The sequence below is a fragment of the Podarcis cretensis genome (assembly GCF_951804945.1).
Source record: "Podarcis cretensis genome assembly, chromosome: 13".
Lineage (NCBI taxonomy): Eukaryota > Metazoa > Chordata > Lepidosauria > Squamata > Lacertidae > Podarcis > Podarcis cretensis.
Window position 1 is genome coordinate 35,678,617 of NC_137182.1, and position 13,260 is coordinate 35,691,876.

General features: G+C 47.1%; 1 protein-coding gene across 1 annotated transcript in view; it reads right to left on the reverse strand.

Moving 5' to 3' along the window:
* Positions 1-417: 417 nt before the first annotated feature.
* Positions 418-13,260, reverse strand: part of KREMEN2 (kringle containing transmembrane protein 2) — a 31,319-nt gene continuing 18,476 nt past the window's right edge. Inside the window, exons 4-8 of the mRNA XM_079950720.1 lie at positions 12,545-12,698; positions 6,551-6,883; positions 4,819-4,962; positions 1,950-2,022; positions 418-1,589 (exon numbers count right to left, since the gene is read on the reverse strand). Coding sequence (XP_079806846.1) covers positions 1,295-1,589; positions 1,950-2,022; positions 4,819-4,962; positions 6,551-6,883; positions 12,545-12,698 — 999 coding nt within the window. The 3' untranslated portion in view covers positions 418-1,294. The remainder of the gene's footprint in view (positions 1,590-1,949; positions 2,023-4,818; positions 4,963-6,550; positions 6,884-12,544; positions 12,699-13,260) is intronic.

Sequence of the window (13,260 nt, forward strand, 5' to 3'; positions counted from 1 at the left end):
ATCCCCTGCAATGGAGGAATATTTTGCCCACCATGGGGGCTGGAACCCACAATGCTGAGATTAAGAGTCTCGTGTTCTTACTGAGCTATCCCAATTTTTGACACCAGGCGGCCTGCAGGCGGAAACACAGCCAGCAGCTTCCTTTGGAGCCTTTAATGAATTATTGCTTTCCTGACAAGATAGGGATCATCTCATGTTCTGTGTCTTGTCACAAATTTGGGAATCGTTGCTGTTACTGAAGGAAATCTGATCAAAACCTCTAGGTACGTGTGTTAGAATTATTCCCTGCTCTTGTGCCCTCAACAGCCATCCCTGTATATCCAGTCCAGGAACAGTAAGAAACATTCAGACTTTCAGTTCCCTGCTTCCAGCCCCAGCCCAACATTGCTGATCAGCGCAGTGAAGAACAGAGAAGCATTGTTACCAATATGAAAATAATTTAATGAAGGTTTTATGTTCCAAAATCCATCGTGCAGCTCTGGGACACAATAGGCAAGGGGGCTGGTTTTGATCTCTCCTCTTCTTTTTTGGTGTGTCTTTGCACCTCCGTGTAGCCAAGTGAAAAGTCTTTCAAGTGCCCCGTGGCCTCTGTTTGCACCCAAATGTCCCCAAAGTGACACCAGTAATGGGATCTGCACACGAATACCACCATTCCCTGCCCGTCCCCCCACCCCAATTCAGCATCCACGGATGAGCCTGTGGAACTGAAGGCTTTCCCCGCTCCAACCTCTTTGAGGATGCAGCCAGGATCTCACCATTCCCAGGCCTTGGCATCTCATGAAACGTGAACCTGCGAGGTGCCTGAACTTCCATGTGTTATAGAGAACGCATCTCTCCTGTCACACAGTCCTAAATTCCATGCAGGTATGAATCCTGCCACGATGGCAGACTTCCACCAAAACTCTTTGTCCCACAGGCAAGGTTTACAAAACCCCAGGGAAAATTCCAGCTTCAAAGAAGGCACAGATGTCTCCCCCAAAGGGATGTGGCAATAGGATTCTCACCACCTCAGTACTCTCCTGGCCCAGAGAAGGTTGTTTAGGCAATGTTGCTACACAAGTTCCTGCTGTCAAAACAACTTTCAGTTTCTCCAGAACGTCCTTATCTGTGCCAAACGGTGCACTGGCTTCCATTAAATTCCAGCTCCCCTGCCTCCAACCCACAGAGCATATGCTTAGAAGGTTGGTCTCTTGGTTCCTAGCAAACTGAGGAAGTTCTGCTCCAGGGACCTGGCAGTAGAAAGGGAGCTGGTCATGACAGGGGTGAAGGTGGAAGTTATAAGGTTCGCATGGCTTCAGATGGTGGAGATGAGAGATTTGAGAGAGGACTGGTTGGTGGATGAAAGGTTCTCGTAACTGTGGCACAGGCATGAGCAGTCTGAGGAGGCCTCGTCGTCCCCGGCAACCCCGCCCCCATTGCGCAAGGGGCGGTGGTGTGGGGCGCCGCGCGTGGTGCAGATCACGACCCGGGTGTGGCGGTAGGCCACGGCCCACGCCTCGCCCCCAAGGCACTGGCAGCGGCTTCGAGGGCCTTTGGAGGAGAAAGGGCCCAGCGAGCTGCCAGTCTTCTTCTGCACAAAAAGGCAGGTCCTGGAGATAAGGAAACAAACAAACAGTGCAATCAGGTGAGTCAAAGATTGACGCCACCCCTAGCAATGGCCCAGCATCCTGAGCATGTATCTAATGTCCAACATGTACAAGACTCTCTAGATTAAAGGTAGCCAGTGTGGGGATCTCTATATGTTTTTGGACTACAGTTCCCAGCATCCTCTGCCAACATGACCAAAGTGACTCACTTCCTCTTAACTCCTTTTCATTCCCCAAAAAGGGGGCAGAATCTAGGACTCTTTGCTCCCTACAATACAGCCCCCCCACACACACACCAAAAGATGGGAATGAAATGCAAGACCTCTGACTCACTCCCATCATCCAGTTGAAACCCCAGCCTACCTCTTGCGTAGATGGTACGAGATGATGAGGATGGCTAAGATGAAGGTCCCTGTAGCTGTGTACATCACCCAAGCTGTGTTAACAAAAGAACAGAAGACACTATTTATGTACAACCTTCCACCGAGATCTAGAAAGCTACAGGGCAGGGTTGATTAATCACCATGCTGAGTCCCCTACCAGAATTAAGTCTCTTTCTAGCTCTCACAATGGAAAGGAAATTACTTTCGGACATTGCAAATATGATAAGAGGATGCTATACTGGTCAGCTTACATTTCTGTGTAAAAAGCTGACCAATACCTACTTGGTATAGACATCCTGTGCATTTCATATAAATTTATAATGTCTGCTGCATCACGCAGATCCAAAAACCCAAAAGGTCAGCCACTTCCAATCTGTTTATTGAGCCAAAGTAGGAAGCTGGTTGGGATCTGTGATCAGACCTACCATCTATTTTTTAAAAGCAGTTCTTTTTAAAGACAGCAACTTTGATCACAGAGCTCCAACATCTTGTTTATGTTTGTCAAGAGTGGTGATTTAAAACAGGGACAGGGAATCGGCAGCCTTCCAAATGTCATTGGACAACAAGTCCCATTATCCCTGACCACTGGCCATGCTGGCTGAGGCAGATGGGATCCAGCACCACTTGGAGGGCTTTGGGCTCCCCTTCCCCAATTTAAAGCACCTTCTAGTCCCTCTGACATTGCACAGCCTCCTCACCACCAGGCCTTTGGCTGATTGACATCCGATGCCCTTTTAAAATGTGTTTTTGTAAGCGGGGATTATTACGTTGTATTTGTTTTTATGATGTATTTTGTGGGGGTTTTTTTTGTGATTTTATGTTGTGAACCGTCCTGAGATCTGCAGGTATAGGATGGTATACACATTTAATAAATAAATAAAAAATACAAAATTGCCACCAGGTTGTGCCAAATGTTCTATATAACCCTCAGCACAAAATAAAGACTGGAAGGTGGGCGTTATACAGCAAAATACACCTAGACAACGGTCTTGTGAGCCACTTTAGGGCACAAAAGGGGCTCACAGATTAAAATAATGATAGTAATAGTAACAATAACAATAATAAGTCTACAGTATTTGGAGAAGAGAGAAGACCCATGAGAAAGCAGAAGTTGGCTCCAGATTTAAAGGGCCCATCCACATTTTTGTTTGTCCCATGATTTCAGGTCATGGGTCCAAGAGGAGGTTTTTTGGGGGGAGGCGGGATTGGTCCTGCTGCTTTCCCTGGGAAAACCAGCTGTTTACCTCAGAAATGGAACAAACTCAAAATCCTCTTGGACAAGGAGCTGTTTATTTTCGGAGGGAAATTTAAAACATGGTCAAATCCGTGTAAAGGTGTTCTCTGTATACATCTCTCTCTGTGTGTGTGTGTGTACACACAGCGAGAGCTTTGCATGCATGTTGGCAGACAATAAATGTAGTAGCCATGTTAGCAATGTAAGGCCTCATCCTATGGGCTGTATGCATTCCACAGTTCCTCAATTGCACCATGCAAGCACTCAGCAATCTGAGAGACTTGGGGGGTTTTTTGTTTCATGCTCCTAGTCCCTGTAGATATACAGATGTGAAAGCGCATGGGCAATGCTGCAGAAACCAGGTGGGGTGACAGCCAAGCAGGGCTTTTAGCAAAAGCAAAATAGGGATGAGGCTGCCCTGCCCAGCTCTCTTCCCTTCCCCATGGCTAGTAAGGGTTGTGCAAAATCAGCAGATGTGAAATAATTGTGCTTAATAATACATAGGTCACAGAATCCAGTTTTTACTGCATGCCGAGTTCTGATTTTTCTTTCATTCGTTCTATTTAAGTGCAAGGTGTGCAAAGCTTTGCCCAGAATAAGAGAGAGTTCAGGATCTCTAATGTCATTTAACTCACAGCTGACTACAAAGTGCATTATGTTACAAAGGTACAGACTATGACCCCTGGTGGCTGGATTGCACCACAACAAATTTTACATAGTGTGGGAACCGAAGATCAACTAGCTGCACTTTGGAGATGGGCAAATCAGTTTACTTCAAATCTGTTCCCTTTTTGCTTGTGGTCACCCATAAGTTCATTCTGTGCCATTTCCACATTAATCTACTTTTTTTAAAAAAATGCAGATTAATTTCTATCAAAACATGCATTTCCAAGCCTATTTTTTTTATCAAAACATGCATTTCAAAGTATTTTGATACGTTTTTTGAGCCAAGAATAGCATTGGAACATTCAGAGAGCTTGGACATTTGTGGGTGACAAAATTCCAATTCACACATTAGTACAGGAAGAGCAAATCAGTTCATATTGGAATTTGCAAAGATCCAATTGTTCAAGCATCCCTATTAAATTATGTGTGAATGTGTATTATTAGAGAATCTTAATGGTTTATGGTTTGGCGTTTGTTTTTTTAGAAGCTGCTTTAAGAGAAGGAAATGTAGACTGTGGAATGGAGACAGTGCTTTACCCTTTTCCTCCCTGTTTCTCAGCTCCAAATGGCACCCACAGTGAGATTTGACAGCCCCGCCCCACGCTCTGATACCACTTACATGCTATCCTTGAAAACATGCAACTGTAATCCTGTGTGTGGAATTGGGGAGCTGTTATGGGAAGGGGTTTAGAATTGTGAAATGGTGGGTAGAGAAAGGATTAAGCACACATAGGTTGCCTTTCTCTGATCTGTACTCCCCTTAGCAAAAGTTAACTTCTTGCTTTCTAAAAAAAAGGGGGGGGGTCATCTGGCAGGCGCATGTGTGCAATGAGTTGTTAGCCCCACATTTCCTGCAGGGAATGTCCTCATCAGAGACTGTTTTGACTTGAGCCAGCCAATCGGGTTATAGCACAAGCTGCAGCATCGAGGGCCAAGCCTAGTTCTTTACCTCCTACCCCAATGGCAGAGTCATTGGCGCTGTATGTCCAGGTGGAGTTCAACCAATCAGAGGAGGTTGGGATGAGACGGGATCCGTCACCTGGTAGGGTTCGTAAATCAGACCGGGCTCCGTTGACAGGGGGACCTTTCACTCCTGCAGGGAAATCAAAACAGTTTATTGCCTTCGTAGTGGATTTTTAGCCTACCCTGTTTCCAAAGTCTGGAATCCAAGCCTTATGAGGAACGGTTGAGGGAGCTGGGTATGTTTAGCCTGCGAAAGAGGAGACTGAGAAAAGATATGATAGCCATCTTCAAATATCTTAAGAGCTGTCACATGGAAGATCTCAAACCAATGGCTTCAAATTGCAAGAAAGGAGATTCCGACTAAACCTTTCTGACAGTAAGAGCTGTTCAACAGTGGAGCGGTCTCCCCTCGGGAGGTGGTGGACTCTCCTTCCTTGGAGGTTTTTTAGCAGAGGTTGGATGGTCATCTGTCATGGATGCCTTAGATGAGTTTCCTGCATTGCAGGGAATTGGACTAGATGACCCTCTGCTTACTGTGTCACAATTGTGAAGCAAGAGCCCCAGGGCACTTCAAGACTGTCACAAGTGATGCCGATTTGGAGCTCTTGCAAAACAAACCTGCTTCCCAGAAAGATAGGTGAACCATAAATGAACTGCAAAGTGTGGGGTTGTGATGTAAATTATGAAATTTATAGCTGTGAGGGTGTTCAATTGCTCTTAAATGGTTTTTAAAATTCTAAGTGTTTTAAAGTTCTCAGCTTTTGACATTCTCGGCTTTTAAAAAGCTTTCTTAGGTGGTTTTTAATTGTGTTTAAATAGGTTTTCGTTTGCATTTTAAATCCTGCTGTTCTAACACATTGACCTTTTCTGCCCTGAGCAACGCTGGCAGGATCTGGCAGCATCCAAATTTAACAAACAAAGGCCACCAGCAGGTATTTTCCCTGACGATCAATAAGACGGTACCTTTCCTGTTTCCTGGCCAACGGACACAGAGGCCCAGGGACAACCAAGAAAGCCATTGTATTAATAGTTTATACAATTAAACAGCAATGCATCAGGCCACTTGTATTTAGGCTTTTCCTATTCTGTATTCATTCTGCCTCCCCCCGCCCCAATCTCCCAACCAGCTGCCCTACCCACCTTAAATTCACAATCATTTTTGGCTACAGGCCTGCAGCTGCACAGGAGGTTCAAAGGGACACACCAGGAGAAACTTGCCCATAGTTAACCCATTGGGTGACTATTTCAAAGGTGCTGTCACCAGCGGGAGGGTGAGCGAGTGCGAGGAACCCACACGCAGGGCTTCCCAAGCGCTGTCAAAAGAAATCCTCCCCATTCCCAGGGCCCCAGTTCAAAGGGCCAGTCACCCTCCTCCCTTTCCAGGTGTGGAAGCAAGAGCTTCTAATTAGAGACTCTGACACACCGAGCCCCAGGGAAGAGTTGGCAGGCGCTGGAGTGAGTCCGGGAGTTCAAAGACAGCCTCACTCCGCCTCAGCTGCACACCACACCACCTCAAAGTCTTCTGGTGTGGGAACAGGGGTTCTTACTGTTGGTCTTTGCTGCAGTCCTCCAGACCCACTCGGGAAGAGGCTTCTTTCCCCGATCTACCTCCTCTGCAGGTGATCGCTGCAGCGTTACTCAACCCAGGTGGAACAGGTTTATCCCGCCCATTCTACCCCCGGGGCAGATGCATCGCAGAGTCAGGCCTTGGCGCATACCTCTGTACAAGATGGCAAAGCCCTGGGCTTGCAGGAGCTGATCTGAATGGAAAGAGAGGAGCAGGTGGTCGGTGGGGAACAGCAGGGGAGCCCCCGGCCTCCGGCGCCCATCAAACTGAGCCAGCAAGAGGTTGCTGTGTCCATCCCACAGCTCCAGGCGGTCGTTGGGGTCATGCACGTCAAAGATCCGGAAGGTGACCTCCACGGACTCGCAGCCCAGGGGGTGCAGGGACCAGGTGCAGTTGCTGTCGGCTTCGTAGTCATCCGGGAACTGCGGAGAGTAAATCACTCCAGAGAGATCGCTGAAGTTTCCCTGGCAGGCACCCATGGATACTTTGGGGTGGAGAGACAAGCAGGGCGGGGGGGGGGGGAGGATCAGAATAAAAATGTAATCAATAGAGGGATGCAACTTTTAGGGTGCCCAGTTTTTTGTTTTAATTTTCAGTGACAAGAAAACCCTGCCCCTTTGCGCAAAATGGCTTTCCACATTGTGAGCGTTTGTGCAAAACAGCTTTCCGTGCAGTTACACCAACAGAACCCAGCTTCTTATAATAAATTTTCCATCCAGACAAGCAGCCAATCATCTTCTGCATGAGTAAGACTGCTTACAGAATTGGAACGAGGTTTTACGGAGGTGTGTAAGATTATGCATGGGGTGGAGAAAGTGAACAGAGTGAAGCTTCTCGTCGCATCTCGCAATACTAGAGCCTGGGGCCATCCCAGGAAGCTGAATGGCAGAAGATTCAAGACAGACAAAAGGAAGTAGTTCACACACAGCATTTGGTTAAGCTGCGGAACTCACTACTGCTAAAAGTAGCAATGATCGCCATATTGGACAGCTTAAAAGGGAGATTAGAAGATTGATGGCAGATAAGACTATCAGTGGCTGCTACCTATCATAGCTGTGTATTACATTCAATCTCGGAGCAGTTTGCCTCTGAATGCCAGTTGTTCAGGAGTGGAGAGAGTGCTGTTGTGTTCACTGGCCTCTGGTGCGTCACTCTGGGAAACTGGAAGTTGGGCTAGGCAGACCTTTGGTCTGATCCAGACGAGCTCTTCTTACTTTTTTTTAGCAGGATCAAGCTTCAGACATGCTGGACTTTGCCAGGGGGCTGTCTGTCTGTCCACACAGCCCAGAAGCAAGTACACGGTCTGTCAGGGAACTGCCATCAGAGCCAGAGGGAGAGGGAGGGCTCCAGAGGAATTCCGGAGAGCGTACCGGGAGGGAGAGAAGCAGCCCATCTTCTGGGGAAGGAAATCAGCGTAACACTAGTGGAGAAGGGGGACAGATGGGGGAATCGGCGAGGTGGCTCCATGACTCCTCGCCGGAGACCAGCGGGGAGAGCACGGGTCCTCCGCTGCCCACACCCTCCCTGCGCAGAAGGCTTCCGCGCAGGGAGAGTAGGCGGAGACTAGGCATCAAAGAGCTTCTTTGCTGGAAGAAGTTCAAGAAACGCCCACTGACAGATTCTGCCAGCGATTGAGACAGCCACGGGTGAGTGGTTGTCCGGATAGAAAGGGTTCACCCAGGTAACTCAGCCAAGCGTGGCGCCAATTTACGCACGAGCAACCCCTAGAACCATTACACGGTCCCAAGCCAAGTGGACGTCAAGATCCAGAACTAGAATCAGAGAGACTGGAGGAAGGTGCACATGGCCACAGGCAGGCAGGGGTCAAGATGACCCGTCAGCCTCAGAGGATCTGATTGAAGCAAGGGCTCGGTCAGAACCAGGTGGGTCAAGATCCAAGGCAGCCATAAAAGACTGGTGGGCAGCGCTTCGGCAACCTCCTCACGCTGGAGACGAGTTGCTCAGACTGAGCAGCAAGCTCTGAAGTAAGGCTTTATAGGGCCTGGTTGGTTGTGATTGGCCCTAGACAGTCATGTGACTAGGGCAAGATTGCATGCTGGTACCTCAGCCTGGATGGCGCCCTTGATGCCCAGAATTCATCAGACCAGTGGTCCATCTAACTAAGCATTGTCTTCCCTGCCTGGGGAAGCTCTCTAGTGTTTCTGACACAGGAAATTCCCAGCACTATGTGGCGTTGCTAAGGATTGAATCAAGAATCGTTTGTGTTCAAAGCAGATGCTCTTCCACTGAGTTCTGCCCCTTCCCTGGCATACCAGGTTCATAGTAGGAACAGAGGGCTGGTGGTACGTGCTCTCCAGATCCTGACCTCTGGAAGCCACAGCAGGAGCCACTCGATGCAAACCTTTTAACTGGGGTGAAAATACATCATATAGTAATTAATGAACTGTGTGCCAGAGCACACTGGGTTGTGCAAGGCAGCCCACTGTGAGAAAGCAGTTAGGTTAATTTGTGGGCCCAAAACACCCACTCCACATCCAGGGGATCTTGCCTGCCGCATCTCTGTAATTTACTGATCTGGCCTCGCCTCCTTCCAATCAGCCACCACTAGGAGGCGCCAATGTTGCTGCACATTGATGCTGGGTGAGATTGGATGGTTCAGACACTCCCGATGCAGCAGACTGACCCACCCGCAGAGGAGGCTGCCTGTTGCTGCTCTGTGTAATTTGCCGCTCTAATCTTACCTCCTTCCAACCAGCTTTGGCTCTGGCCTGGCAATCATTCGCCTCTAATGTAGAGATACTGTGCAATGAAGAAAATGGCAATGCCCAGAACAGTGAATCACTCAGAGACACAGCAGGTAAGACTCCTTAATTGTTAAGTTTTAATTGGAGGTACAGTGGTACCTCGGGTTAAGTACTTAATTCGTTCTGGAGGTCTGTACTTAACCTGAAACTGTTCTTAACCTGAAGCACCACTTTAGCTAATGGGGTCTCCTGCTGCCGCCGCGCCGCCAGAGCACGATTTCTGTTCTCATCCTGAAGCAAAGTTCTTAACCTGAAGCACTATTTCTGGGTTAGCGGAGTCTGTAACCTGAAGCGTATGTAACTTGAAGCATATGTAACCCGAGGTACCACTGTACTCTGAAAGGGGGGGAGGACCTTTCTGGGTATAATAATGAAGTATACTTTTTAATTTAAAAAAAGAAGAAGTCTACCTCCATTGTTTGCAATCATGGCAAGAGACACAAATTCACCCTTTAGAAAAACAACAACCAATAAGAGAGATAAACAGTGTAATGGCAAGACTATAATCCTCACTCATTCACAAAACGTATTGAGTGACCTGGGTCACTTTAGATCATTCCTGATCTCTCAGCTTCACAAGCTTGTTGTGAAGATAAAGGAAGAGATTTTTAAAATGTAATAAATAAACACAAAAACAAACTATTATCATTTTTTTTAAGATGGCAAATGGGATGACCCAAGTGTACCAAACAATTACAGTATACTATAACACTCTACAATAACAGTCCAGGCATCTCCACACTCATACGTGATCAGCACACACTCTCCTGCCAACATGTGTGCCATTTTCACCATTGAAAAGGGGCAGAGTGGGGGCAGGGGCAGAGTGGGGCAGGCTAATCCCCACTCGTATGCATCCCAGTGACATGTACAGCAGCCAGGAATGGAACCCTGTTCCATAAGTGAGGATTCCCCTGTATTCGATATACCTTAAGGACCGCTTGATCCTTTATACCTGTGCCTGATCCCTGCGTCTACAATGGGAATCACCACGGTTTCTCACAGCTCAGATGCATGGCTTGTGTCCGCAAGGAGCCTTGCATTCAGGGTTGTGGGCATCATTTTGTGGAACTCACTTCCAAATGAGATCAGACATGACCCCTCCCTGCTGAACTTCTGGCACCTACTGAAGGATTTCTATTTCAGAAGTCATTAAAAGTCATTTTTGATCTTAGAGTTAGCTTTTTATCTCTGTTGTATTTGCTCAGCTTGCTATACACCACTCAGAGATAATTGTAATTAAAAGGTAAAGGTAAAGGTACCCCTGCCCATACAGGCCAGTCTTGACAGACTCTGGGGTTGTGCGCCCATCTCACTTAAGAGGCCTGGGGCCAGCGCTGTCCGGAGACACTTCCGGGTCACGTGGCCAGCGTGACATCGCTGCTCTGGCCAGAGCCAGAGCCAGAGCCGCACACGGAAACGCCGTTTACCTTCCCGCTGGTAAGCGGTCCCTATTTATCTACTTGCACCCGGAGGTGCTTTCGAACTGCTAGGTTGGCAGGCGCTGGGACCGAGCAGCGGGAGCGCACCCCGCCGCGGGGATTCGAACCGCCGACCTTTCGATCGGCAAGCCCTAGGCGCTGAGGCTTTAACCCACAGCGCCACCTGCGTCCCTACAGCGCCACCTGCATCCCATTAAGTGGTAGATAAACTATAATAATAATAATAATAATAATAATAATAATAATAATAGTAATAATAATAAATGATTTACATGCTGTAATAATATCATTCAGGCATCGTACATTAGAGGGCTGTTGTAAAAAATACTGAGACAATGTGGGTGGCACCCAAAAAGCATTATATTTGTTGTCAAAAAACATTAAAAAAAAACAAAAACAAAACTCAACTGTTAAGCGTATACACTACACTTTGACATCCCTGAGAGTCAAAACTGGGGAAAGAAAACAACTCAACCGTGTCTGGAAAATAGGAAAATGAAAAATTTCTCAAAAACCAACATTGGTTAGAAATAAATAAATAAATGCAATCCAGATGTCGAGAGAACGTGAGACTGGAAGGATGGGAGCAAAACGAGATCCGCTTTGGAGAAGGCCCGGGAAAGATTCCCTTTTCAAAACCAAAATACTCAAAAAGTCCTTCCATGAAGTGTCCTATTTCCAATCAGGATCCTCTCTTTCACAGTCATGAAATTTTAGCACCCTCTGTTGGGGTAAGGTGCATGGGAGCGAACACATGCGAGCACAGAGCACCTATGGAAACTCCAGGTTCCCATATATACCCTCTGAGGCTCCATGAACATATCTAATCACATTTTTTTTTAAGGCATAGGATATGGAACACGGAAAGTTGGCCTACACAAAGTCAGATATTTATTTATTTTTTTGTCATGTCCCCGAGTCGCTCAGGGTAGTGTACATGGTTCGCCCCCTCCTCATTTATTCCTCACAACAACCCTGTGAGGTAGGTTAGGCTGAGAGAGACAGTGACCTACCTCCCCAAGGTCACCCGGTGAGTTGCATGGCCGACTGGGGATTTTAACCCTGATCTCCCAGATCCTAGGTCCAACGCTCTCACTGTGACACCACACTGGCTCTATATGATGCATCTAGGCTAGCTCTGCAGGGTGTCAGCCAAGAAGCTCTTCCAGCCCTACCTGGAGATGCTGGGGCCTGGACCTGCGACCTTCTGCATACAAACCATGTGCTCTGCCCACGTAGCTAGGGGCCATCAATCACCACTCTTTGTGGCAACAAATTCCTTAAGATGAATTGCAATCCAACATGTGTCCACATGGAAGTATGAGTTCAACAGGACTTGCTCCCAAGGCCAGGCAACATCCAATTTACCAAGGCTTAAGTTCCGAGGTGAAATTACGTATATTTTGAAACACAATTTGAAAAAGCCTGCAAATGTCCTCTAAACCTATGGAAACCGTTTAAAAAACCAGTGGCAACTTACCAGACGCCGAACTCCAGCACAATCGCTCCCTCCAAACCCCCTTGTTCAAACTCCACCTCTGCACAGGTCTTAACGGCCGGTGCAAGGGATCTTGGGATTGCACTTGCAAAGGCTTGTGGGATTGTTAGGCACTGCTTTTTTGCCCTTTCTGGGCTCTCTTAGGGCCATTTTAAAAGTCACTTCTGGGTTTGGCACATTGCATGTATGTACGGTCATGCATCAATTGGGCACACGGAAGTGTATGGAGGACTGCAGCCTTAATTTTGTGCTGCCCTGCTTCCTAAGGATTTCCCTGGGTGTCCTCTGAATTCTCCCTCAATGGGAAACAGAGAAAAACACTTCTCTCTACCTCTGTGCATAAAAACCTTTGTCATCAGGCATGCAGAGCAGATGCGCGTACGTCTTTTTGATTAAAAAACCTTTGATCTGTGATAAGCCTCTTGAGTCCTCACACTTACCATTGTATATGCCAATCCGGCCATCTCCTCCGCACAACTCGCTGGACTTGCCAAAGCAGACTTGGTCGCATTCCACGGCACTCACTGGCTGGCTACGTCGGACATCCCCTTCGTGGCCACAGAAACAGGCATAACCAGCCTCTACGCCAGCAAACTGCAGAGGAGAAAGAGAAAGCTGATTAAAAAAGCATATACACGGGAGGGGAAGCAGGGTGTAGATCTGATCCCATAACCTGCCGATGGTGTTTGTTCGTTGCATGGCTAACAGCACAATCCCATACATGTGCACTCAAAAGCAATCCCAACTGGGTTCAGTGGGACGTACACCCAGAAAAATACGATCAGAGTTGCAACCTCAATGACACCAGTAAACAGCCCCAGTACAGAGAAAGTGAAGCTGAGGTGAACTTTGTTTTTCTTTTTTATATAACTTTTCTGTTCTACAATTTAGAATACTCAGTTAAACATCCTTAAAATATCAATGACTTCCCTTATTCTCTTTCCATGGTTCATTTTGCATATCATAAATCCCTGCGTATTTTACATAAACTAAACCATTATTACATCCATCAAAACTTATTTACACTGTTGAATTTATTTTAATGCTACCAACGTTTTCAGGTGTACACAATTCCCCCCATATGTTCAATAAACATTTTCCAATCTTCTCTAAATGTATGTTATTCTTGTTCTCTTATTCCGCAAGATGCACATAT